We start from the raw sequence: 27,087 nt of genomic DNA, 5'->3' as shown, positions 1-27,087 counted from the left end.
GATGGAATGAGCCAATTAAAATCCTACACTTCTGGTGGGGAAAAGCTAGGTGAATGGAGAATTATAAGGGAAGACAATTGGGGGCTGTCTGGGAAAAGGAAGCTGGGTGGTGAGAGAGTCCAAAGATGTTATGTGGGGCTGATGGCTGGTGGAGTTACCTGGAATGGGGTGACTGGAGGTGCTAGCGGATGGATGGCTCACTACTTGGATGCATGGAGCATTTTCACCAGAACTCGTATGAGATGGGTAGGTACTGTGGTGCCTGGGGCTGCTGAGGTGCATGAGGTGTGAGTGATGAGGGAGGGAAGAGACACCCTGATTTAGCAAGCTAGATGGTGAGGGAACCTGGAGTCAGTATTGAGCCTCTCGCCTTTTGCTGCTGGTACAGTGCGACTGTCTCTTTCTAGCTGGGATTCAGTACAGAGGGCAGTGGGAGTGGGAGGCAGAGCGGCTTGCTTGTCAGCAAGTACCACAGCAGCCCCATGTGGCAAGAAGGCACAACTGTGTAACTGGAGAACAAATAATTGCTGTCTTTCCCTGGCTCAGCTGAACATGTGAGGATCCCGATGAGCTGTGGGAATGCATGATGGCACTGCCAGGTGTGTGATGTTTGGCAGTATGATTGCTTTTAATTTTTGATTTGAGTAAAAGTTTAAACAATTCTTCCATCTGTACACTGTTTATGTTAATTTTACTTTTTCTCCTACCTCTGGATTTATTATACCCTTAAAGTGAAAATCTAACACAAAATTAATTTTAACTGTTAAGATGCTGGTGCAAAAACAGAAAATTTGAGCTAATACTGAACCTCTTCTTGAGCCTGGATATTGTAGTTCATGTCACATAAAAGGATGTTTAATGTTTGGGAGACCCCTGGTTAGATGTTCATACAATCTATAATATAAAGGCCCAAGCTATGTAGCTACATAAATTAAAGAAGCAATTTCAATCCAAACTCTGAATGTCCTGTTTTTCATTGATTTATGCCAGACAATGTAATGAATTCTCACACTTTTTTGGATGAAAGTTTACAATGTGATGACTTTCTAGGTACAATAGTACATGTAGGCAATGTAACAATTAATTTGGACATCTAATGTATTAGTTTATACATATTATATGTATTAATGCATTTTCACAGGCTAACTCATAAAAAAGGCACATATACATCTCCAGTGGATATCTACTGTAAAATTTCTCAGCATATATCACTAATAATTTATTTTGCTTGCTTTTTTCAATATCAGGATTGTACTGAAAATAAACCCACTGGCTGTACACTCCATTCTGGAAAGGATTGCAGCTGAAGAAGAAGAGGGTGATGGAAACTTTCAAGAGGAAGAGGAAGGAGGATCTCATTCTCTTAAGGATGTCTGTGATCTTAGAAGACCAGAGCCTTCTCCTTTTTCCTCTCGTAGGGTAATGTTTGAAAACGAAGAGGTAAAACAAAGTCTTACTGTTTACAGAATCATTGTAGATACAAATGAATATTGCCTTTCTGGTTTATATGCAGCTTCTGTTCCAGATAACCCTCAACAATTTGAGATTGTATGTTTTGTTTATTTTCAGATGGTGATGCCTGGTGATGCAGTTGAGATGACCGAGTTTCAGGATAAAGCAATCAGCAATTCTCATTATGTATTGGAACTCATGTTACCAAAAGTTCACTTAACACTGCCAAACAAGAGCTTTTATGAGAAACTTTACAATAGGCAAGTATAAGCCTTAGTTTACTTGGTTAGTATGATCTGTATTTCTGGTCAGTGTATTCATTGGTCATAAGAACAACTAAGTCAGTAGCTACAGCAGTAATTAATTTGTCCTGTAATATTTGTACAGTTCTATAACAATGTGAAGTGCTATATAAATGCTATTCTAAGTTATTATCAGAAGTGCAATGAAGTCTCCTCTCAGGAACCTATTTGAACAGCCAGCCACTCAAAACAGTTTGGCAGATCTTTTCTATTGAGAATAAAATAAATAAGTTTTTGCTTCCACCAAATGAACATTTGTTTTAAGATCTTACAGTTGCCACAATCTACTTGAATTCCTTTTCAAATTCCGCTTCAAAAATTGTTAAATTAGATTTTCCCTTCCATGTGTGTATATATGTGTGTGTGTGTATAATATAGTTTTAAATAGGGCTGTTGATTAATCGCAGTTAACTTATACGATTAAATAAAAAAAATCACGATTAATCGCAGTTTTAATCAAACTGTTAAACAATAGAATACCCATTGAACTGTATTAAATATTTTGGATGTTTTTCTATATTTTTATATACATTGTATTCTGTGTTGTAATTGAAATCAAAGTGTATATTATTTTTTATTACACATATTTGCACTGTAAAAATGATAAACAAAAGAAATAATATTTTTCAATTCGCTTTATACAAGTACTGTAGTGCAATCTCTTTATCATGAAAGTGCAACTTACAAATGTAGATTTTTGTTGTTGTTACATAACTACAGTAAAATACAAACCTTCAGAGCCTACAAGTCCACTCAATCCTACTTCTTATTCAGCTAATTGCTAAGACAAACAAGTGTGTTTACCTTTACAGGAGATAATGCTGCCCGCTTCTTATTTACAACGTCACCAGAAAGTGAGAATAGGGGTTTGCATGGCACTTTTGTAGCTGGCATTGCAAGGTATTTACGTGTCAGATATGCTAAACATTCGTATGACCCTTCATGCTTCGGCCACCATTCCAGAGGACATGCTTTCATACTGATGATGCTCATTTAAAAAAAAGTGTTAATTAAATTTGTGACTGAAGTCCTTGGGGGGAGAATTGTGTGTCCCCTGCTCTGTTTTACCTGCATTCTGCCATATATTTCATGTTATAGCAGTCTTGGATGATGACCCAGCACATGTTGTTCATTTTAAGAACACTTTTTGACAAAACGCAAAGATACCAATGTGAGATTTCTAAAGATAGCCATTGCACTCAATCCAACGTTTAAGAATGTGAAGTGCCTTCCAAAATCCGAGAGGAACAAGTTGTGGCGCATGCTTTCAGAAGTCTTAAAAGAGCAACACTCCTATGTGGAAACTACAGAACAAAAAAAGAAAATCAACCTTCTGTTGGTGGCATCTGACTCAGATAATGAAAATGAACGTGCGTTGGTCTGCACTGCTTTGGATTGTTATCGAGCAGAACCCGTCATCAGCATGGACACATGTCCCCTGGAATGGTGATTAAAGCATGAAGGGACATATGATTCTTCAGTGCATCTGGCACGTAAATATCTTGCGATGCCGGCTACAACAGTGCCAGGAGAATGCTTGTTCTCACTTTCAGGTGACATAGTAAACAAGAAGCAGGCAGCATTATCTCCTGCAAATGTAAACAAACTTGTTTGTCTGAGCAATTGGCTGAACAAGAAGTAGGACTGAGTGGACTTGCAGGCTCTAAAGTTTTACATGGGTTTATTTTTGAATGCAGGGTTTTTTTTTTAATATAATTCTACATTTGTAAGTTCAATTTTCATAATAAAGAGATTGCAGTACAATTGTATTAGGTGAATTGAAAAATACTATTTATTTTTTTCCCAGTGCAAATAATTGTAATAAAAAATAAATATAAAGTGAGCAATGTACACTTTGTTATTCCGTGTTGTAATTGAAATCAATATATTTGAAAATGTAGAAAACATCCAAAAATATTTAAATAAATGGTATACTATTATTATTGAACAGTGCGATTAATCACAATTAATTTTTTTAATGGCTTGACAGCCCTAGTTTTAATTAAAGCAGATTCAATAAGGCAGAGAAAAAAATATCACTATTTACAATCTTAGCATCAGTAATGTACAATATAAAAACATACAAAAATCGTCAAGGAAAATTGAACCAGTCTTGAAAGAATAGAGAAGTTGATATAGAAATTGACACTTAAGTACATAGTGAAATAACAAACCGAAATTTTATTAAATTTCTAATCAATATGCAGGTACTTACACTAAATTACTCTAACCTTACCCTTGAAAAATATGAAATCCTGTCCTTTTTTTAGCCTCCGCTATCCCTCAGAAGCCTGACTTTGCTCTCTCCTCAGCCATTAATTAAGCACTCCATGCCCCTTCAGTCCTCTTATAGGACAAGTCTTGGGAAGTCACTTCCACTTCAAGCAAAATTTTAACTCAGATTGCCCAAAAGACTGTCTTAAGCAAAGAAATCTAGAATGTGCATCCTGTGAATTTCTTTAACATCCATGAGGCAACCAGAGTAACTATCTTTGGCATATCCATTGAATTAACGTATGTAAAGGATTTGTGCTGCACAGTCAAATGCCTGACATGTAATTAATAATAATCAGATTTTTGTAAAAAAATCTAAAGATCAGATTATTAGCATCTCTTTGTCACTAATATATGTTACTGCGATTTGTGCTCTTGAGCTCATCTCATCCTTTTGCAGACTATTTTGTATGAAATCTGTTACAGGACTGTTGCACATTAATTAGCTTTAATTCAAGTGGGAATATAGTCAGATTTTTAATAATGCAACAATGTTTTTTTCTTTTTTTCTTTCTAGGATCAGCAATGATTTATTATTGTGGGAACCCACAGCTCCATCTCCTGTAGAAACATTTGAGAATATTTCATATGGTGTTGGACTCTCAGTGGCCAGCCAAATGATCAATACTTTCAGTAAAGACAGCTTTAGTCCATTCAAATCTACAATACATTATGGTAATATATTTTATAAATCCTCTTGAACAACAGTGGTACAAGATGGATACAGTTGCCTGAGACTATTAAGTTTATAAAGGGAAGACTTGAAGATATAAAATAAAGTGATTATATATCCCACAAAGAAATGTGTAAATGAATGTTTTGATATGGATAGAAATGTTAGACAAAATACTGCTGTGAAATTGAATGTTAAAGGTGAAAAACTTGTAATTTTCTTTGATAACTTTTTTGCATTTGTCCCATCAAGTTATTTTGTTGTTGTTTTCTTGTAGATGATGAGAGTGGATCTGAGGAGGAAACTCTACAATATTATTCCACAGTTGATCCAAACTATCGTTCACGCCGGAAGAAAAAGCTTGAATTGCAAAACAAGAATACACAGAGCTCTCTCTCTGTTCTTCTAAACGTTAATCATGGATTAGTGTCAATATTCACAGATGTAAAGGTGAGGTATCAGGAATGGAAAATATTGTGCTGAGTCTTAGGTTTACTTACAGACATAATGTATCTTGTTATGCTGACAGGCGCTCTTGGTGCTATCTGTTGTATTATTGCTTTATTAGCAGTTTTGTTGTACAAACAGCAAATATGACTCCACAAGTAGTCATAGGAGTGTCTTTCAGATATTAGAGCATCACTTTTTTAATGATATGGTTAAGGGTTCATCTGACTGTGATTCTATGTTTAAACATTTTTGATTACTTCATATTTAATGTTAGGAAAATTTTAATACAAGGAGAGGAGAGCTGTATGGTAGCAAGTGGCACGTTATATTACACTGTCCTAAGCAACAATAATTCCACAAGCAGCGATATGTTTCTTGATTCTTTCATCAGCAGGATGGTGGGAATATTCTGGAAGGCAAGCGTGGTGAATTCTGGTTTGAGTTCAACAGTGGTTCGTTATTCTGTGTGACTAAATATGAAGGTTTTGAAGACAAACATTACATCTGTCTTCATTCTAGCAGTCTCAGTTTATATCATCAAGGTAGGAACTTAAAATGTCAATGGATGTAAATTTGAGTAAAGATTAATTAACCATTAAATATAGGCTCTTTGGGGCAGGGACAGACATTTTATTCTATGTACAGCATTTAGCATAATGGGGTTCTGGTCCATGACTAGGGTCCCTAGGCACTATAGTAATACAAATAATAAATAACAGTAATTAATAGGTTTGCTTCAGGATCTGTCTAGCTTAAAATGACCTCTGCAACTGCTGGCCTGCAAAACTCTCAAATCTGGAGAAACTCTCTCTTTTTCAAAAAGTGTCATTCTCATTTGTTAATTTCCATGTAATTCCAAAATGGTACAATTCTGTGTGCACTCCTTGAAATCCTAATGTAGGTTTTAGGTCCTTTCCTGACTGGCTAAATTGCAGTCAGCCAGTAAAATATTTTAAAGGGACCAAATAGTCTTCATGGATGACAGCTCCATTGTAGCCAAGGAGGAGAGAGTGGGACCTGTCAGTTTTAAGGTTTCCTGCTCATATAACTTCAAATGAGCGGCAATGGGGTTAGGGAATTTCAGTGTGAGGGCTTCTATTAAGTTGGGGGGATGACATACATCTGGCACCATCTCTCATGATCTTCACCAGCCTCCCAATCACTAAATTCTAGGGACAGAGGATGTACAACAGCAGAAGCTTTCCTATCACTCATGTCTGAGCTCTCGTTTCTGTTTTTGCTAATAGTATGGCAAACTTAATTGCTGGTAATTAGCTGGAGATTTAAAATGATCTTATCGCCAGGTAAGGGTAGACAGATTTCCAATGGTTTTACCTAAATCACAAACATCTCTGCTGCACCGGATAACCATAGCTACAATCTCCATACAGGTGTGGTGGATGGAGTTGTCCCTCCATCTGAAATACGACTGCCTACCACAACGCGTCCACATTGGTTAGAACCTACCATTTATTTTTCCGAAGAAGATGGTCTCAGTAGGACTTCTTCAGATGGTGTGGGAGTGGACTGTTTAAGTATGCTGTCTGTTGCAGTGAAAATCCAGTCAAATAAATTGGAGAGCAACACAAAGGTTTGTGTTTCCAACTTTAAGCTTTTGTGCATTGTCTAGATTATTTCAGACACCTAATTTACATGAAAGCATTTACAAGAATTCAAACTTTCTTCTAAAGGTCATAGATAAACACAAATAACTACAAACTTTGAACCATGTCCATTTTTAAACTACTAGTTTCATAACTATTGAAATCTGAATGCTTTACTAGACTTTAAAACTACTTCAATATTACTTGTGGTTATGTCTGTTATTTACCAACATAACAGCGTAACTCTTCATGTGCTTCCTTGTGCTGATCACTATTGCTTTTATCTAAAGAATCTGTATTTTTTGGCCAGTTAACCTCTTGCCCATTCTTTGCTCTGTTTTACCTCTGCTATGCATTTGTGGAGGCGATTCTCCCACCTCAGCTATAAGCTTAGTGTTCAGTTCATTGACAGCTTTGCCTGGTAGGGAAATATTGCATCTTTTACCCTTTGCCTGCCTACTTCCAGTCTCACTGTCTGCATTGGTAGGAGTTCATTTGGCTTTGGCTCCTGCATTCATTGGTATGGGTAGAAGATGAGAGCTCTGGCTCTGCTTTGCTCCCCCCCCCCCCCCACCCGGAATCCAACAGTTCTTAGGTTACGTCTACACTACCCATCGGATCGGTGGGTAGTGATCGATCTATCGGGGATCGATTTATCGCGTCTAGTGTAGACGCGATAAATCGATCCCCAATCGCTCTGCCGTCGACTCCTGAACTCCACCACGGTGAGAGGCGGAAGCGGAAGCAGAGTCGATCCCGTGCCGCGAGGATGCGAAGTAAGTGATTCCAAGTCGATCTAAGATACGTCGACTTCAGCTACGCAGTTCTCGTAGCTGAAGTTGCGTAGATCGATTTCCCCCCCCCCCCCCCCCACCCTCCAGTGTAGACCAGGCCTTATAGTGGCACACAGGTGGGATGGAAAAAAGAGGGAGTCTCCAGTGGCAGCCAACTTCAGACCATCACAAGGGCTCAACAGCTCAATGACTTCAAGCTTTGCCAGGACCGTGGCAACCTCCAACAGAGGGACACCAATAGACCTGTAGTTCCCATTCTTCATGGACCCCAGAATGATGCAACAGATCATTGTGCACCTTCCTAATGCCCTTTAGCCACTGCCTCTAACTACAGGGCATCTCCACTAGCCACCATTGATCTTTATCAGCTGGGGTAGGTGCCTTTCCTTAGTGATATCCACCACAACCAAGCCATATTTCTGGAAGTGCTACAGTGGCTTCTGACAGGGATGGGGGTCTCCCTCTTCCAGCTGCAACTGGGCACTGCTTGGAAAAGGCAAGCCATAAGATAGAGTTTAAGGCCAAAAGGGACCACAAGCTCAACTAATCTGATTGTGACATTCCACAGGGTACAATCTGGACTGCTGGACAGCTGTGACTTCTCAATATTCCAGCCTGGAGTGCCTTTCTCACTCTTTGCTGTGAGAACCACCACTCCTAGCCAGTTCACACACAGCTTCTAGCATGCAAAATCACTCACAGCTATATTACATAAATGATCTGGCCAGCCACTCATGAATTACATACAGGGTGACAGCAGCAAATTCCCAGTCCCAAACCTTTCTCCAGAAATGTATGTCTTGTACTGCCCAGCATCCACTGGACAATGCAAGTTTCTATAAAATCTGTCATTTCATCAATGGAAAATGATATGCACAGTCTCTGTTAACTCTTCAATCCAAACACACACTGGTTTAGATAAAACAATAAAGCAAGTTTATTAACTGCAGGAAGATTTTAAGCGATTACAAGTAATAAGGCATAGTAGTCAGAATTGGTTACAAAGAAAATAAAAAGATAAGACGCAGACTAATACCTAACTTAACACGCTAAGTGAACTTAAAAGCAAAAAGGTTCTTTTTCACCAAAGGCTTACAGCAGTCTGGCTGGATTGCTTCAGCCAGGACCTTCCCCTCCCCCAGTTCAATGATGCTTCCTTTGTCTTTCAAATGTTGTAGCTGTCGTGAGTATAGATGAAGGGCGAGAGGTAATTTGTGTTGTGTGTGTCCTCCATTCTTATACTATTCTCCCCTCTTTGAGGATTATCTCCAGCTCAGGTTCAGGCAACAGCCACTCTGTTTACACTGGAACCCCCAGTTCTATTATCAATATGCAAAATTCTTGCTTACACTCTTCCTCCTGCTGAAGAATGGCCATTTAACTAGGTGATGATCTATAATATAGTTCATCTGGTTATGCTGATACACTGGAGCCCTAGCCAGGTATCTTTTGTCTTTGAAAAACTGGTTTTGGCTTTCTTCTCTTAAACTTGGAACATGTTACAGTTATGTTATTCAGTAGAATCTTCTAACTTTACATACAATGTTAATACACATATTTTACCAGGACAGTAATGTTCAGTATATTATGAGTTTTCAAATTATACCTCACAAGGCATACTCTGTACAAAATTTATTATAGTCTTGTAAAAATAGTAAACATGAGGTACAGCCAGTCGCACTGACCTTCCGTATATCACAAGCCACCAACACCACCCAGTACCCGCACGCTAAAACTAAAAACCAAAATTAGACCAAAGTATTACAGCTCTCAGGAGACTAAACTATTATGTGCCACAGGAAGACAATAAGTAGGACCAAGATGCACCAATGTCCAAGGACTCTATGATAGCAGTGAGTTGATTACCCAGATGATCCCATTAAGTGACCCACACTCTACACTGCAGTGGAAAGAGAAAACCCTCCAAGGTCACTGCCAATCTGACATGGAGTGAAAATTCCTTCCCAACCCCACATATGGCAGTCAGTTAGACTCTGAGCAAGAGCCAGCCAGCTAGGCTTCTGAGACAGAGAACAAGAATGCTTAGTGCCCCCTCAGAGCACAAACACAGAATATGTTGGTGGAAAAAGAGAATCCCATCCAGACCCACTTCAGGCAACCACCTGAAACCCTGAGGCATGAGATTTTAGGAACATAAGACATAAAGCTCCCCCGCCCGCCCATCACAAGCAACCTTGTCATATAGTCCCATTCATAAATTTGTACAGCTGTCTCTGAAAACTACATTAACTGTTTGCCCCCACAACTCCTATTTGGAGGCTGTTCCAGAACCTCATTCTGATTGTTAGAAACCCTCTTCTAATTTCCAGCCTGAATTTGTTCATAACCAGTTTATACCCATTTCTTCTTGTGCCAAGATTGTCCTTTAGTTTAAATAGCTCTTCACACTCCCTGGTGTTTACTGCCCCACCCCTTCTCCAATGTATTTATAGAAAACAATCATATCCCTTTTCAGCCTTCATTTTGCTAGGCTAAACAAGCCAAGCCCCTTTTGTCCCCTCTCGTAAGATAGGTGTTCCATTCCTCTGATCATCATAGTAGCTCTTCTCTGCACCTGTTGTAAATTGAATTAATCTTTCTTGAACATGGGTAGCCAAAATTGTACACCGTATTCCAAATGAGATCTTACCAGTGCCTTATAAAATGGCATTAATACTTTATTTCTACTGGAAATGCCTCTCCTGATAAGTCTTAGGATAGTATTTGTTTTTTTCATAGCCACACCACATTAAGTCATCCTGTGATCAACCAACTCTCTTCCTCTACCACTTCCAACTGTTAAACCCCCAATTTATAGCTGAAATTCTTATTATTAGGCTCTAGGTACATGGCCTTGAACGTTGTACTATTGAATTTCAACTCATATCTGTTCCTTTCAGTCTTCAAGGTCGTCCAGATTTTCCTGTATAATATTCTAATCCTTCTCTGTAATGATGATGCCTCCCAACTTTTGTATTAAAAAATTTCACTAGCATACTATTATTTTATGTATCACCATTAATAAAAATATTGAATAAGATTGGTCCCAAGTGTTCATTGAGGAACTCCATTAGTAAACTCCCTCTAGTTGAAGAATTCACCTTTCAGCACAACCCATTGCCGGTTCCTCACCCCACCTTAGAATTCTTGTACTAATCTCCATCTTCTGTAATTTGACGGATAATTTCCCCTGTAATACCATGTCAAATACTTTACTGAAGTTGAAGTATTTGGATCTTTCCCTTATTTAAAAAGAATCGGTTATCTTAACACAGAGTAGGGAGTGACCCCTTGTTGTCAGGCTCGATGAGCACTATGCCCCCCCCCCCCCCCCCCAGTTCAACATTAAGCACAAGAAAGGAGGAAAAGGGAAAATTCAGATCAGACTTGACTTCAGTTCTCAGGCCACAGTGAATCAGCAAAATCTAAGAATAAATGGCAATTAGCAAAAAGCTTGTATAAGACTAATCTCTCTCTGAAGGAGGAAAAGTTGTGTCACTCATAAAAAAGGGAAAATCTAGTACCCTCAGATCATCTTATCTGTAGAGGAGTCTGAGCCTCCAGCCCTGGAGAGGAAGAAACCAGGAAAAGCTCTTTCCTCTGTACCAGTGTGAGCTCATGCTCTGTTGCCCTAGGGCAATTCAGAGACTTCTGAAGTAAGTGGCCGATGAAATGGAAAGTGAGACAACAGCGAGTACTTTCCATCAGCCTCTAAGAAAAAAGTCTGAATTCTTTCCATCCAGTTATAGGAAATGTGGTTAAGTCAGGGTGGGAGCAAATAAGAGAATTGTAGAGATAATCAAAAATGTTCTACCTGATGCCTAAGTTAAAATCAGCCTGTGATTTGGCTGTTGCCTGTTTAGTTATTGAAATGATGATTTCTTCAAAAGTAGACCTGTTGTCCAAGGAGCCCATGGAGTGTGGGGTAGAAATTGCTGTATGGTTTAAAATGAGGCAGCATATCCCTCTCTAATGGTAATAGCAGCCATATTGTATCTGGGCCTGGATAGGTTATTTTATTTTTTCAGACCCAGCTAAGAGATGTAAAATTAATCCTTCATAAGGTCTCACTGTCTGTAACTTTTGTGTCATATGCATCTTTGGACTTTTAAAGATTTGTGGCATAGACCATAGGATGCAGTACTATAGCTAGATGATGTTTGTGGATTGTAGAATAGAAAGCCAAACTGAACACTTAATTGTCTCTAAGTATTTTGAGAACAAGCTCTTTGATGAAGCAGTGCACAAGGGAGTTCTTTTTTGAAGCAAAAGACAGAAAGACTCTACAATCAAAGCAGAAGAGGAAGGACTGCAGAACATTATTTAAAAAAAAAAAAAAAAGTCAGTCACTTTGTGGCTTCTCCTCTTAGAATGGCTGCAGATTCCACCCTAGATGTGGTTGCATGTCAATTGTTTTTGAGTGATCCCCGTGAATATAATCTGTAAAGTGCCTTGGGATACTTCAGGGCAAAAGATGCTGTGTGTACTTACAGATAGGCGGTTATATTAGAAAAATCTATTCCTTTTAAATAATATTGTGTGTTTTGTTTTTCATTACACTGTAGCTTCTTGGCCTATTTTAGTCTTCACATTACTGTTTAGAACAGCACCCCTGAAAGATAGTGGTTTGATATTCATAAAATATTATTTTACAAAAAGAGTTAGACTGTGTTAACCATGATTTCAATGACATAACTATTGATGCATAGTGTTTATCTTCTTGAAATAGTATCTTTCTGAATTCAGACTTAGGACCCAATCACATCCCCCTTGAAGATGGTGGGAGTCCTGCTGTTGACTTAAGTAGGAACAAGATAAAACCCACAGTTCAGAGTTCCAAATCTCAAAACATATACACTGATTTAATGTACACTAATTTGCATAACTTTTCTATGCAGGAATTTCTAGTTGCTGTTGGGCTGAGAGGAGCCACTCTCCAGCACAGAGTATTGCCTTCAGGTCTAAGTTGGCATGAACAGGTCAGGTTAATGTAATTTTCTTGATTTCATGCTTAATTTCAGTTTTACTACTGATTGTTTTAAAGATTGAACTGATCCTTCATGAAAAATTTTTGTCCTTTGGCTTTGTGTTTGACTCAATATCACTATCTTACTGTGTTCTCAGAAGCGTTATTGCTGTCCTTTTGACATTCTTTCCCCTCTTGCCTCCAGAGCATTGCTAGAGTTTGATCTTGTTGTGAAATCCTTATCTGTGTCATTATTTCCCATCTCATTTGCAACAATTATTTGGTCCTGCCATGAGGGCAGGGGACTGGACTCAATGACCTCTCAAGGTCCCTTCCAGTCCTAGACTCTATGAATCTATGAATTCCCCCTACTATGATCATTCTGAATCCTACCCTTTCAACTTCAGGAAATCCAGAATGTTAACCTCAAACTGCTATTAGCCGAAAGATCTCAACACACCAATGCTTGATTATGTTCACCACTTTCATGTCCATCTCTGAATCCTATAATATAAATAATTCTCAACTGAAAAAAAAGGCTATTAAGGGACTCTCTCCACTTCCGATCTGCAACCCTATAACTGTCTTCATTTCCATCTGCTCATTTAATTTCTTAAATCACTTCTCTCCTATCTCTTTCCCACAACTAGCTTGAATAGTAGTAGTTGGAATAAAAAACTTTGGAAGAAGAGTGAATGACTGATTAAATATAAGCCTGTAATTCCAGACTGCTGTAGAATAAAAGGCTATATTGAGATGTGTGAATATAGAGATTCAGGATATAGCACACATGACTAGAGAGAAAATTCCTGAGTATACAGAACTGAGGTGGGAGCCTTATCTGGAACACCTTTGGGTAGAACCTTTTTATAAAAAGGATAGCAATAAACTAGGGGGCAAGAGCTGCAAAGAAAATGATGGAATGAGGGAGGTTTGAAGAAACGTAACTTTTGTAGCTTAAATTAAGGGAGAGAACAAATACTTGAAAGGAATAAATGTAGAGGAGTAAACTCAAATAGTATTACAGGAAATGTTGACCTTTCAACTAAAGATGGACAAGATTAGATAAGAGAGAAAATTTCCCATAGTAAAAACTTGGGAGTGGTGGTTCAGACCAAATTACCGGGGGGGGGGGGGAGGGCGGGGAATAGACTTTAGGGAATAACGTAGATTACTAAATGGGGATATGGTAGAGATCTATAAAATCATGAATGATGTGGAGAAAGTGAATAAGGAAGTGTTATTTACCCCTTCACATAACACAAGAACCAGTGGTCACCCAATGAAATTAATAGGTAGCAGGTTTAAAACAAACAAAAAGAAGTACTTCTACACAGTATGCACAGTCAACTTGTGGAAGTCATTGCCAGGGGCTGTTGACAGCCAAAACTATAACTGGATTCAAAAAAGAATTACATAAAATCATGGAGGAATGGCTATTAGCTAAGATGGTCAGGGACGCAACCCCATCCTCTGGGTATCCCTAAGCCTCTGTCTGCCAGATGCTGGGACTGAATGACAGGGGATGGATCACTTGATTATTGCCTTGTTCTGCTGAATACCTTTGAAGCATCTGGCATTGGCCACTGTTGGAAGACGGGTTACTAGACTAGATGGACCATTAGTCTGATCCAGTGTGGCCGTTCTTAATTTCTTACATCCTTATGTAGGAACTAACATGAACTTCTGTAGTTGTTGGGTTGGATTAAAAGATTTCCATTTCTACTGTCTAATTCTCAACAGTTTGGGGGTTTCCTTCTCACATGTTCTGCCCTTTTTACATAGAACACTCTCCTTTCCTTTCAACTACTGAGTAAATGCCCCCTTAATATTTTGAGTTTCTCCCCTTCACTTTCTCTCTCTCAAACATTTTGTTATAGTATGTATTAAGGAATATCTCTTTTAAAAATCCATGTTGTTTACTAAAATAGCATATATTGAAAGATCATAATTGTATTTTTGTGATTGTAGATTTTATATTTTTTGAATATTTCTGATGAGCCTGTTTTGGGATATAATCCTCCAGCTTCCATTACAACTTTTCATATACACCTCTGGAGTTGTGCTCTTGATTACAGGTAAATAAAATGAATGTGTGTTTGTCTCCTTATGGTACTATAACTGTTTAGTTAGATACTCTTTAGGAATACTCCAGTTTACATATCAGAATGCATATTTGTCCAGGCTTGTTTTGAAGAAAATTTTATAACTAAAAATAGTTCTCTTGATCAACCTTTAAGATTGCTTTGTTGCATTTCTAAATATGTAGGATGTATTAAAAATTTTTCTCCTTTTTTGTTGTTAGGCCTTTGTTTTTGCCAACCAGATCTCTACTTACTGTTGAAACTTTCAGCATTTCCAGTAACGTTGCACTGGATAAGTCCTCTTCTACTCTCAGGTATAAATCAGAGTGTTCATAAAATATGGAAGCTCACATAACCATTGTAGCCTTTATTTCTTCTTCGAGTGCTTGCTCATGTCCATTCCATGTTAGGTGGTATGGCACACCACATGCACAGTTGCTGGAGATTTTTCCTTCAATGGTATCCATTGGGCTGGCTCTAGTGCCCTTTGGACTTGGTGCTTACAGTTCCCGCCCAGGTCCTCGCTTTCCTCGATCAGTGGAGGGGACCTCTGGTTGGTAGGCTTGGGATTCCCTTTGTCAAACCCTATGCCTCAGAATCCCTAATCTTGGATACATCCAAGCTAGGTTGGGGGGTTCACCTTGAGCACCTCAGGAATCAAGGTCTGTGGTCCCAGGAGGAACTCGCCATATATATATAAATGTCAGAGAGCTCAGTGGAGTCCACCTAGCATATTTTTATCCCAGATTGCAGGCAAGGTTATGCAAGTCCTTACGGACAACATGGCAGCCATGTTTTACATCAACAAGCAGGGAGGGGCATGTTCTTCCCCCTGTGTCAAGAGGCCATTTGCTTATGGGAATTCTGCGTAAAGCACTCAATCTCACCTTCCAGGAGCTCAGAAAAATCTGGCAGATCACCTCAGCAGATCTTTCTCCTCTCACCATGAGTGGTCCCTTCGTCCCCATATAGTCAGGACCATTTTACGGCAGCAGGTGACTCCCCTCAGAGACCTGTTTGTAACCAGGCAAAACAGGAAATGTCAGTAGTTTTGATCTCTATGCAGGCGCAGCCCGGGCTTGCTCACAGATACCTGCTCCCCTGGACAAAGCACCTGTTGTATACGTTTTCCCCCTATTCCTCTCATGCACAGTCTTACTCAAAGTCAAGCACGACAGAAAAGGTTATTCTTGTGGCCCTAGCACGGCCATGCCAGCACTGGTTCAAAATGTTATTGGACCTGTCAGTAGTGACCCCAATGCCGCTTCCTCCCCTTCAGACCTGATCTTGCATGATAATGTCTGATTGCTCTACCTGAACCTCAAGGCCCTCCACTTGGAAGCTCTATGGTTAAACCCAGCAGAGCTGGCCTGTTTGGAGCAAATCTACTAGGTAGTAGAAAACCATCTACTAGAGTGACTTACCTCGCCAAGTGGAAGTATTTCTCCGTGTGGTCGTCCCAGTGAGGCATCTCACCTTCTAGGTCACCTCTCCAGTTTGTGCTGGAGTATCTGCTTCATCTGAAACATCAGGGCCTACTCATCTCATCAGTTAAGGTACATCTAGCGGCCATCTTAGTCTTCCAACCTCCGGTGGATGGTAGGTTGTTTTTTTCCTCACCAAATGTCCATTCTCTTCCTCAGGGGCTTAGAGAGACTATACCTGCAGATTCGTGAACCCATTTCCCCCATGGGACCTAAACCTGGTCCTGTCAAGATTCACAGGCCCTCCCTTTGAGCTATTGGCATCATTCTCCTTGTCGTACCTCTCCTGGAAGGTCGCCTTCCTGGTAGCGATTACCGTGGTCAGGAGGGTCTCAGAGATCAGGGCCCTTAGTCAGAACCCCTGTATATAGTGTTTTTTAAGGACAAGGTTCAACTTTACCATGCTTTCCTTCTGAAGGTATTGCAGTTTCACAGTAATCAGGCTATCTTTCTGCCAGTATTCTTTCCGAAACCGTACAAGAATAGGGAGAAGCAGTGTCTCCAAACATTGGACGTTAGGCATGCCCTGGCCTTCTATATAGAAAAGACCAAACCGTTCCGTACATCCATGCGGTTCTTTGTGGCAATAGCAGACAGAATGAAAGGTCTGCCAGTTTTGGCCCAAAGAATTTCATCCTGGATCACTTCCTGCATTCGCTTGTGCTATGAGCAGGTGGGTGCGCCATCTCCTGCCATCTGCACTGTCCACTCGACAAGAGCTCAAACTTCGTCAGCGGCGTTTCTGGCCCAGGTACCAATCCAGGTATTTGCAGAGCGGCGACCTGGTCGTTGGTGCATATTTTTTCTTCCCACTACGCCATCACCCAGCAGGCTAGAGATGATTCTGGGTTTGGTAGAGCAGTGTTGCAATCTTCATATCCACAAGCTCTGAGCCGACCTCTTACGGTACTGCTTGGGAGTCACCTAACGTGGAATGGACACGAGCAAGCACTTGAAGAAAAAGCGGTTACTAATCTTTCTGTGAGTGTTTTTCTTCGAGATGTGTTGCTCATATCTGTTCCACAACCCACCCTCCTCCCCCTCTTTCGGAGTTAGCCAGTAAGAAGGAACTGAGAAGGTGCAGAGCTGGCCAGGCCCTTTATACTGGCACATGCATGTGCAGCACCAGAGGGTACTAGAGCCTGCCCAACAGATACCACTGAGGAAAAAATTTCCATCAACTGTGCACTCAGCGTGTGCACTCCACCCAACATGGAACAGACATGAGCAACACATCTCAAAGAACAACAGTTACAGAAAGGTTAGTAACCATTTTTTCTGTCTTTTATGGAGAAAATATTCTCCTTGAGTGGAGAATTACATCTATTCCAGACTATGTAGTATACTTTACCTGGATATAATCCCTGGGTTTGCTTAAATCCATTGTTCTTGAGTGGATTGTTTGTCCCACTGCTAATTGTTGTTTTGATACCTGTAAATACGCTTGGAAAAATATTGTAAAATCAGGTGTTTGTGTGTGGGCTGCTGAGCACGATGGCATCTTCAGATCTCTAGAACAAGTATTGGTTCTTTAGTATTTTTATTGGATTTAAAGCCTGTTCCTATTGTGGTATCCTTTTTTAAATGGTCTTGTAATAGTGCTGTATTCTGGAAATAAATGTTGTTTAAACCTCTGCCATAATATGATAAAGGAAAGATTAGCCTAGCTGTACTGCCTTCCAAGGAATCTACTCATTATTCCCAGAAGGATCTAGGGCAGCGGTCCCCAAACTTTTGAGGGTTGTTCCCGTCCCTCCTTCCCCCTCCCCCCCCGCCTTACCCTGTCTGTGCCTGGACGGAAGCAGGACCCCTGCTCGGGGGTGGGGTGGGGGAGGGAGTTGGGTTGCGGGACTGACGTGGACAGAGGCAGAGGGGCTGAGGCTGGGGCCGCAGCGGGGGGTGAGCCTGGGGGCGGGAGTGGGGCTGTGGTGGGGGCCAGCAGCCGGGCCTGTGGCCAGGTGCGGCTCTGCCCCTGGCCTCAGCGCCAGGCCGGGAACGGAGCCACAGCCAGTGGCCAAGGCTGGGGGCTGGCGCAGGGCCAGGAGCAGAGCTCCGCTGAGGCTGGGGACAGGGCCAGCCCCGCAGTTTGGGGACCTCTGATCTAGGGAGACTACATGTAGCCCTGGATAATTTACAACCCCACAAAAGGTTAAACTGATAGTAAAAAATTTAAATTATTTTATTCACCAATAATCCTCTCCATGCCCTTACAGCCAGATGAAAGGATAATTATTAAAAACTGTTACAGTGGAGAGTAAAAACTTTAGGATTTAAATATGTTCTGGCTTTTTACATAATGTCATATAATTTACTTTGAGTGTGAAATGCACAGTTTTTAACCAGGCATTTTTGTTTCCCATTTTTCTCCTGTAGAATAATCTTGGATGAGGCTGCTTTGCATTTGTCTGACAAGTGCAACGCTGTTACAGTGAATCTGCAGAGAGGTAAGGGTGTTTTAGAAGCAATGGTAACCATATGCTAACCTTATAAATATAGCCTTCAGAATTTAAAGAAATCTACAGAAATATTAAAAACAGTCCAATAGGCTACTGGAGAAGAGAGCTGGGTTTATAGTGAGCAACAAGTTAGACTTGAGTGTGTAATGTAGTATAGCAGAAAAATGTGACCAGTTTAGTGTTAAACTGTATGTGCAGGGTCATGTCACAGAACAAGGATAGAAAAGTTCTTTTCTATATGGCTCTAGCAGGTTCTCTTGGAGCATTTGGGTGGCCCATTCCATGGAACCTGGTTCAATACAGAAATAAAACCCCCTCCATCCACACACTCCTAGTTGTCACCTACCACTCCACACTGGAACCCATATGGGGTATCATCAAACAAGTAAAATCCATACTCAAAGGGGACCCCATCCTGAAAGAAATCTTTCCGGAACCCCCTCTTCTGGCCTTCAAACAGCCCCCCAGTCTCTCCAAGCTCATTATCAGAAGTAAGCTCTCCACAGACAAGGGGACACCAACTCAGAGGCACCAGACCCTACAAGTACACATGCAAAACCTACAGACATATCTCCATTGCTACAATGATCAGCATCCCCCCACAACATACCATTCAAGATCCATGACTTCTATGCGTGGTATACCTCATCCAGTGCACTAAATGCCCCAGTAACAATTATATGGGTGAAACTAGACAATCACTACAATCTCAAATGAACTTACACAGGAAAATGATAAAAGACAGAAATACCCTATCACCTGTGGGTGAAATTTTTTTCTCAAAGTGATCACTTTCTATCTGATCGATCAGTCCTCATCCTGCACAACATATTCAAAAGTCAAGCCTGGCAGCTTAAATTCATAACTTTGCTAGACACTAAAAGTCATGGTCTTAATCAAGACTCTGGATTTATGGCTTATTACAGCAAACTATAACCCAGTAACCCCTTTTTTGTCTAATGACTACACGGGTGTTAACTGGCCACTGCACCTTGAATGGTCTCTTACAATATATGCTAACTACTTCTGCTAAATTATCTGTTCAATCTTGCATTTAGCTGTGACACTCTTAGTACTTTCCCCGGCTGAAAGAAGAGCTCTGTGTAACTTGAAAGCTTGTCTCTCTCACCAACAGAAGTTGGTTCAATAAAAAATATTACCCCTCCACCTTGTCTCTCAAATATCCTAAGACCAACATAGCTACAACACTATGTACATCTAAGCATAAATGTGAAACTCTCTGTTAAAGTAAGGCAATGTAGTGGAAGATACACGTGTGCATGAACATGCGTATGTATACATCAGTGTTAGAGCCCTAAAAAAAGAAGTGCCAGAATTCCCCAGACCCAGCTTCCCACTCCAGAAAGAGAGATGGCAGCTGAGTAACCTGGGCAGAACAAAGGAGACGCCCTCTTGTCCCTCCAGACCTGGCTTCCTGCTCCAGAGGGAGAGATGGTGACTTGGTAACATGGGCGTCCCTGTTAACTGTGATACCGTCTCTCCTTTCAGAGCAGGCCCAGAAGCAGAAGAGGTGTGAGCAGATGGTGTCCTTCTCTCCTTCACCTCTTCCACTTTGGGCCCATTCTGGAAGGAGATGTGGCAGCTCAGTAACCTGAGCTACCCAAGTTACTGAGCCACCATCTCTCCTTCTGGAGCAGGGATCCAGGTCAGAAATATTCTTACTTTTCTCTATTTGTTGCTTTTCTTCTGTCCTCCCATCCCCCAATATTAATGCTGATATTTACCCAGAAAACTGAAGTTAAAATTTTCGGCTGATTTTCACCCCTTTTTTTTTTTTTTTTTTTTAATTTTTGTAATAAACATCAACTAGAACTGATAGGCCGATTCAGCTTCAAGAAGGATCTATCCGTTCACTGTTTTGTGCCACCTGTTGGCACCCTACTCCATAACGCACGGGCGGGGGCCAGGATCGGGCAGGGTGTGCAGTATTCTACTTGATTCTTAGCTGGCAGAGTAATCCTTGTTTTGGCCCCATCTGGCCAAGAACTGGGGAAATGGAAAGGTGGCTTAAAGCCACCATTCTCCTCCTCTCTCAGCTGCACCATGTTTAAACTAGAAACAGCTGAGGATTGAGCCCAGAGAGCTCCTCTGATGTAAGGTAACATAGAAGTATAAAGTGTGTTGACAAGACTAAAATCAACAAAATTTAGTTCATTATGCTTCTTAACAGAGATTAATAATTGGTGATTTAAAAAATAAAATAAAACAGAATTTAAGATGACATTTGATGTTGGGCACTGTTTAAAATATTCATTATAACTTTCAGATTATATTCGTGTTATGGATATGGGACTCTTGGAACTGACCATAACAGCAGTAAAACCTGGTTCTGATGGGGAGAGAGTAAGTACTTAAAATAAAAGAATAAAATAATAATGTTAAACCTAAATGATAAAAATACATATTTTGCATTTTGATTTTAAAGCATTTTGAAAAGCTTAAATTGCATTTAGGATCAAATCCTACTTAACAGTTTAAAAACATCCCTTCTCTCATCATCAGATTGTGAGATTTCAGGTTCCAAAGTAATTTATAAATTATTGCTCTGTTTCTAAAGCTTTTATATTGAATGATCAGATAACTAAGGCTTGGTCTACACTAACCCCCCAAATCGAACTAAGGTACGCAACTTCAGCTACGTGAATAACGTAGCTGAAGTTCGAAGTACCTTAGTTCGATCTTACCTCGGTCCACACGCGGCAGGCAGGCTCCCCCGTCGACTCTGCGGTACTCCTCTCGTCTAGCTGGAGTACCGCAGTCGACGGCGAGCACTTCCGGGTTCGACTTATCGCGTCCAGACAAGACGCGATAAGTCGAACCCAGAAGTTCGATTGCCAGCCGCCGAACTAGCGGCTGGGTATAGACGTACCCTAAGTAATCTAGTTAACAATAAATCTGTGTATATTATTCATATGGAACGTTAAATTGATCTTGGATAGATTTCTGTCATTATTCGTTATTGCTTCCTAGATTAAGCCACGCTTTGAGCTACACAGTTCCAGTGATGTAATCCATATCCGAACATGCTCAGACTCTTGTGCTGCGCTAATGAATCTTATACAGTATATTGCGAGTTATGGCGATTTGCATCTACCTAGCAAGTCAGAGATTAAACCTGGAGTCGTCAAGCGGAAAACCAAGGTATGAAATGGCAAAGTAATACTTACTCACATAACACTACCACCATCACATTTCCTAATCAGACACATTAGCTGTGCTTTCCACAATAATAATCATAGTAATAATAATTAATATATACTTTTTATAGAGTTTTTCCCATAAATACTTAACTTATCATGTGAGCTTAATGTCTCTGAAGCAGTTCTCACAGTAATTGCTTTTGGCAATAATTTTTCCTTTCCTCTTGGCACTCATAACATTTAAGCTCAACAATACAAAATCCTTTAAATACCATCCTGATACACTTAATTCTCATTTTGAAGACAAGATTTTAGGACATATATATGCCTGTCTACCTATGGCTATTTCAAACCCTGCGACACCTAGGCATTTCTCTAATACAGTGTGTATTCACACTCAACAGTGATGTTACTGACCTTCAAAACTTTTGCTAAAAACTTTTTGCCTGGGTAATCTAGAGTATAGTCCCAGTTTAATGTTTATTTTAAAATGCAGTTATCTTCCACACTGTGGTTTTACACTGGAATACCAAACCAGGAAAGCAAAAATCATATTCATAAATACTTGTTAAACACAGTGCTTCAGTTTCTTTATAATTGTAACTTTATATAGTTCTTCTGTTTGTAGGCAGATGCCTCTAGCCGACCATCTTCCCAAGGACTAGTCCTTGCTGAAGCAGAACAACAGATTTTACGGGATTTGATGAGTGATGCTATGGAGGAAATTGAGACCCATCAAGCTGCTTCCCCCATTAGGCCACAATCTAACGGTAGAAGAAGCCTAGAATCACGTTTAACACTTCAAAATTTTATATCAGATTTCAGTCTTAATGCCAATATTGCAGAAGTGGCAACTTACTGTTAAATTCAGGCATATGTAATGGAGTAAGAGCAGATAGTTAGAACAGTAGGCAACAAATTTAACTCTTTGGGACTTAGTGCATTAGGGGTCTGGGCAGACATAAAGGGATAAGACATACTACATCAAACCAGGAGCTCATTCATAGCAGTCGAGGCAGTCCAGGAGGATGGCGTAGTAGTCTACAGTATCAAAGGAAGAACTTAGATTCAAGAGAGTCATCTAGGGAGAAATCATTAGGAGAAAGAACAAGGTAATTGATTATGTAAGAGGACTGTGATTTTTTTTTTTTTTTTTTTTTTTGCCATGGTAAGAACTAAATACCAATTTGAAATTGGTTAAGAATATTGTATTGTATTTTTTTGAACTATTCTAAATATCACAATTTCAGTCATTTAATCTTGTGTGAATCTTATAAAGATATTTCCATTGAAATGCCTTTTTTTTATATCAGGAATCTTGGATGAAAAATCTCAAACCCAGGAACCAGCTTGCTCAGATCTCTTCCTGTTTCCAGATGAAAGTGGGAACATCTCACAAGAGCCAAGTCCCACATACACTTCATTTACTCACCACCTGATTAAAGAGGCGATGGGAGACCTACCTACTGAAAATGATGACTTCTGCATTCTTTTTGCACCCAAAGCTGTTGTTTCTGTAAGAAGTTCATAATATTAAGAAATCTAGATGTAAAATAGATTGAGGGAAGTACATTTGAGACCTGTCCCTTTAGATTTTGTAACTTTCTACCAACTTTCTGCTGACATTGATGGGTGGTCAGTAAGGGGTACAGAGAGGAGAATATTCCTTATATTTTGTTGTCATTGAAATGTTGCCATTTTGGAGGAAGTCCCACCATTCATATAAAAGATATGTAGCAATTTTTTGGAATAAACCTGAGAATTCACGTCATGCATTGTTCCTCCCAGGAATGACAACAAATATACTAGAATATATATATAAATAGTATTTACTCCTCTTCTATTATGATTGTCACCTAGTAGCAAATTTGCATTTTTCCTGTGTTGGCATTTCAACAAATCTTTATTTATAACATGTAGTGTAGTTGAAAAGGCTTATAAGAAAAGTACAGTATTTACCAAGATATTTTATCCTTGCAAGCATTTGTCTTGTATCCATTCATCAGAAAATCCAAGTTTTAATTTAAAAAGAGTGCCAGCCTTTTCCCATTGCTGTTATAGACACTATTACCAAACTTTGCACAAAAGTTTCTGTGGGTAAACAGCAACAGCAGCAGCAAAAACATCAGTTCTTAACTCCCAGTGTCTGTCTCACCACTGCACAAAAAATTGAGACAGAGCATTGACACTTAAAAATAGGTCTTCTCTTCCCTCATTGTATCACCACTAAACTATCACTGATAGATTGCCTTTATCTAGACAGACCAGAGTCAACTCTAGACTTCTGATATTGAGCCCCACATTCACTTGGCTAACCCTCAGAAGTCCCATCTCCAGCAGTACTAGCATAAGAGTAGCACTTCTTTGTTTTAAAACTTAATTTTTCAGTTTGGATGAAGTCATATTTTATTTCCTTTCAATTTCCAGTTAACCTGATATCTCCTATGAGAGATAAAGTAATCTCATTGGGGACAACTTTCAAGAGAGAGCTGTTCTGAGTCTTGAGACCATGCAATCTTAGAATTATAGAAATGTAGGACTAGAAGGGATTTCAGGAGATCATCTAGTCCACCCCTCACCCCTCTGTGCTGAGGCAGGATTAAGTATACCTAGACTGTCTGTGATTGGTGTTTTGTTTAATCTGTTTTTAAAATCCCCCAAATACATGGATTCTACAGCTTCCCTATATAACCTGTTATTACCAAAACAAGAACAGTTATTGGGGCTGTATTCCATATTTTTCATAGTATAGAAGCAAAGAGGACGCTGATCTGATTTATCTTGAAGAAATTAAACAACTGAATGAAGAAATTAAGAATTGCACTCACTTTCCTGTGTAACTTTTTTAGGAGAAAGAGGAGGAGCCAGTAGTGAAAATAATGGTTGATGATGCAATCCTGATAAAAGACAATCATTTCAGCCTGCCTGTAAAAAAGACCGATATGAGCAAAGCCCCGCTACATTTTCCTATCCCTTTGGTTCGCTATGTTGTGAAGGAAATCTCTCTTATTTGGCACCTTTATGGAGGAAAGGATTTTGGGACTGCACCTACTACTTCTCCAGCTAAAAGTTTTATGTAAGTGCTTTAGGTAACTAAGTATTTCTTTTTCAGATCCACACATTCTGCATTTGATTTCAAAACGAAGAGTTAGATGAACTTAATGTACTTTCCTTTTATAATGAATATCCTGTTCAATTTAATTCTGGAATGTATTTCTCCCACCCCTTGATCTGAATGAGTTCAAATTTGTTGACCTACAGGGTACATTGAAAGTCAAATGTATTCTCCCAAGCTTTCCCTGCGGGGAGTGGGTTTAATTGGGGATGAGTGTGTTGAAGGTGGTTTTGGAGAACGGAGTCTGTTTTGCGGATATTAAGCAGGTTGGAGGAGAATGAATATTATTTTGGATAACAATAGGAGTTATTTTTTTTAATGATAATTCAGTGGAAACAGTGTATATGTTTGATAATATTTTGCAGTGCCTAAAGCTCTGCATAACTATTACAGTGAAAATGAGAAATATTTTTAGTTTACATTAATGCAGCAATTTTTCAGAGTTAATTTTCTTTTTTTTTCACCACAAAAATATTTAGTAAAACCCAGTAAAATATGCATGCTTGTGTGATTAGAGATATGGGCTGACTTTCAATTTAAACTCAGAAAAAATACTCCTTTTCTCCCACTTCTAGTAGTCCTCATATTTCTCCTTCTCACACACCAACAAGACATGGACGTAGTACGACATGTGGGGGAAGAGGAAGGAACCCAGACTTCTTAATGGAAATACAGTTAAGCAAGGTGAGATAGTAACAGAAAAATCTGCAGACACAAAGGCATATACAATATATATTCTAAAGACTTTATAAACCCTAATGATGAGCTATTGACTCCATGAAGCTAGAAGGCTTACCAGTAAAAATGAGCATTAATCTTACTTAGATGCAGAAGTCTATTAACACAGTTATGCTGAGTGATGGACTTAGAATTTCTTTACCAAATGAGTTTGCAGGGCTGCATGGTTGGCATAGTGCAACTCTGTTTAGCAACCATATTTGAAACGAGGGAAGCTGAACAGTTATTAAAATATTTGCTTTTAGTCCTTAAAGTATTTTTATTTTGACAGAATCCTTTTTTCCCACCACTTTTGCTATCCTTATCATGATATAACTTTCCTTTCTGTTTACTTCAAATTGAAATTGCTATTATGAAGACATTGTTGTAGACATTTCCCTCGGAATTAGCTCTGAAATGCCTGGGGTTACTCCGTAACTTGATATTCAGTAATATTTGATCACCTCACAGCATCATTAACACCATTTGCCACAACAGCCTATTACTGCTATAACCAAATTATGCTAAGTTACGTTTAATTTAATTATTTTTAACTCAGCTTTAGTATGGAACTTAGAAAGGTGAATGTGAGGCTATTAAAAATATCATTAACAAACTGCTACTGGTTAAGTAAGTTTAAAGTAAATGGATGGATATTTTTTAAAGTAGCCGGAACCATTTTTCATTTTCATTTTATGTAAAGCCAAATTACTTCTATCCTTCAAATTCCTTGTACATTTTGTATTGCTTAAAGTAATTCAGCCCATTAACTGGTAATGTGCAGCAAAATGTGAGATGGTTTTCTATTTTATCCTTTTCTAGGGACCTATTGCCATGGTAAAAAGAGGGAAAAAGAAAAGTTAAAGATTCCACTTGAATATTTCAGTGATTCTGTCAAAGTGTAAAAAGAAGAACAGGAGTACTTGTGGCACCTTAGAGACTAACAAATTTATTAGAGCATTTGTTAGTCTCTAAGGTGCCACAAGTACTCCTGTTCTTCTTTTTCCGGATTCAGACTAACATGGCTGCTACTCTGAAACCTGTCAAAGTGTAATGGCTCCCTCTAGATTGTTGCGGATGCTTTACATATTAATCCTAACAGAATATTAAGGCTTTCTTCTCTCTTTAGTGCAGTGTAAGGACATGAATATCTTTGCATCAGCATAGCAATTGATTTATCTGAAAATAATGGGGTCATAGTGTGAAAAATATAAGGATTCTGAACAGTGCTCAAATGTCAGATGATCTGACTTAGAAGTTGATGATTTGCTGATATCTGCATTGCCAACACTCTCAATATTATTACGAATGTCATGGATTGGGGGCACTTTTAAGTATTCTCACAATCATGCTCTATCTTCAGGTTTCAGAGTAGCAGCCGTGTTAGTCTGTATCCGCAAAAAGAAGAACAGGAGTACTTGTGGCACCTTAGAGCCACAAGTACTCCTGTTCTTCTTTTTGCTCTATCTTCAGGCAACCTCAGGAATTTGGGCTGCCTGCTCAGCTCCTTGCTGGTCACCAGAGGTCACTGTTCCATTTGCTGTGCTTGCAGTCC

At 39.5% G+C, this 27,087-nt stretch overlaps 1 protein-coding gene across 11 annotated transcripts in view; it reads left to right on the top strand.

Moving 5' to 3' along the window:
* The window catches only part of ATG2B (autophagy related 2B), a 77,955-nt gene that overhangs the window by 30,376 nt on the left and 20,492 nt on the right, over nucleotides 1–27,087 (top strand). For 6 of the 11 annotated variants that reach the window (XM_065593561.1, XM_005307022.5, XM_042858684.2 and 3 more), the window contains 16 exons: nucleotides 1,248–1,440; nucleotides 1,570–1,712; nucleotides 4,546–4,703; nucleotides 4,979–5,151; nucleotides 5,543–5,693; nucleotides 6,543–6,742; nucleotides 12,448–12,528; nucleotides 14,487–14,593; nucleotides 14,821–14,913; nucleotides 18,457–18,527; nucleotides 20,827–20,903; nucleotides 21,531–21,701; nucleotides 22,329–22,470; nucleotides 23,014–23,216; nucleotides 24,550–24,776; nucleotides 25,391–25,499. In XM_065593561.1, coding sequence (XP_065449633.1) covers nucleotides 1,248–1,440; nucleotides 1,570–1,712; nucleotides 4,546–4,703; nucleotides 4,979–5,151; nucleotides 5,543–5,693; nucleotides 6,543–6,742; nucleotides 12,448–12,528; nucleotides 14,487–14,593; nucleotides 14,821–14,913; nucleotides 18,457–18,527; nucleotides 20,827–20,903; nucleotides 21,531–21,701; nucleotides 22,329–22,470; nucleotides 23,014–23,216; nucleotides 24,550–24,776; nucleotides 25,391–25,499 — 2,299 coding nt within the window. The remainder of the gene's footprint in view (nucleotides 1–1,247; nucleotides 1,441–1,569; nucleotides 1,713–4,545; nucleotides 4,704–4,978; nucleotides 5,152–5,542; nucleotides 5,694–6,542; nucleotides 6,743–12,447; nucleotides 12,529–14,486; nucleotides 14,594–14,820; nucleotides 14,914–18,456; nucleotides 18,528–20,826; nucleotides 20,904–21,530; nucleotides 21,702–22,328; nucleotides 22,471–23,013; nucleotides 23,217–24,549; nucleotides 24,777–25,390; nucleotides 25,500–27,087) is intronic. The other 5 variants (XM_065593562.1, XM_065593560.1, XM_065593558.1 and 2 more) reach the window with 1 other exon arrangement.

This window comes from Chrysemys picta, chromosome 4 (genome assembly GCF_011386835.1).
Source record: "Chrysemys picta bellii isolate R12L10 chromosome 4, ASM1138683v2, whole genome shotgun sequence".
In the NCBI taxonomy this organism is placed as follows: domain Eukaryota; kingdom Metazoa; phylum Chordata; order Testudines; family Emydidae; genus Chrysemys; species Chrysemys picta.
The sequence above is the reverse complement of the archived record's forward strand: the minus strand, read 5'-3'. Positions and strand labels throughout refer to the sequence as shown.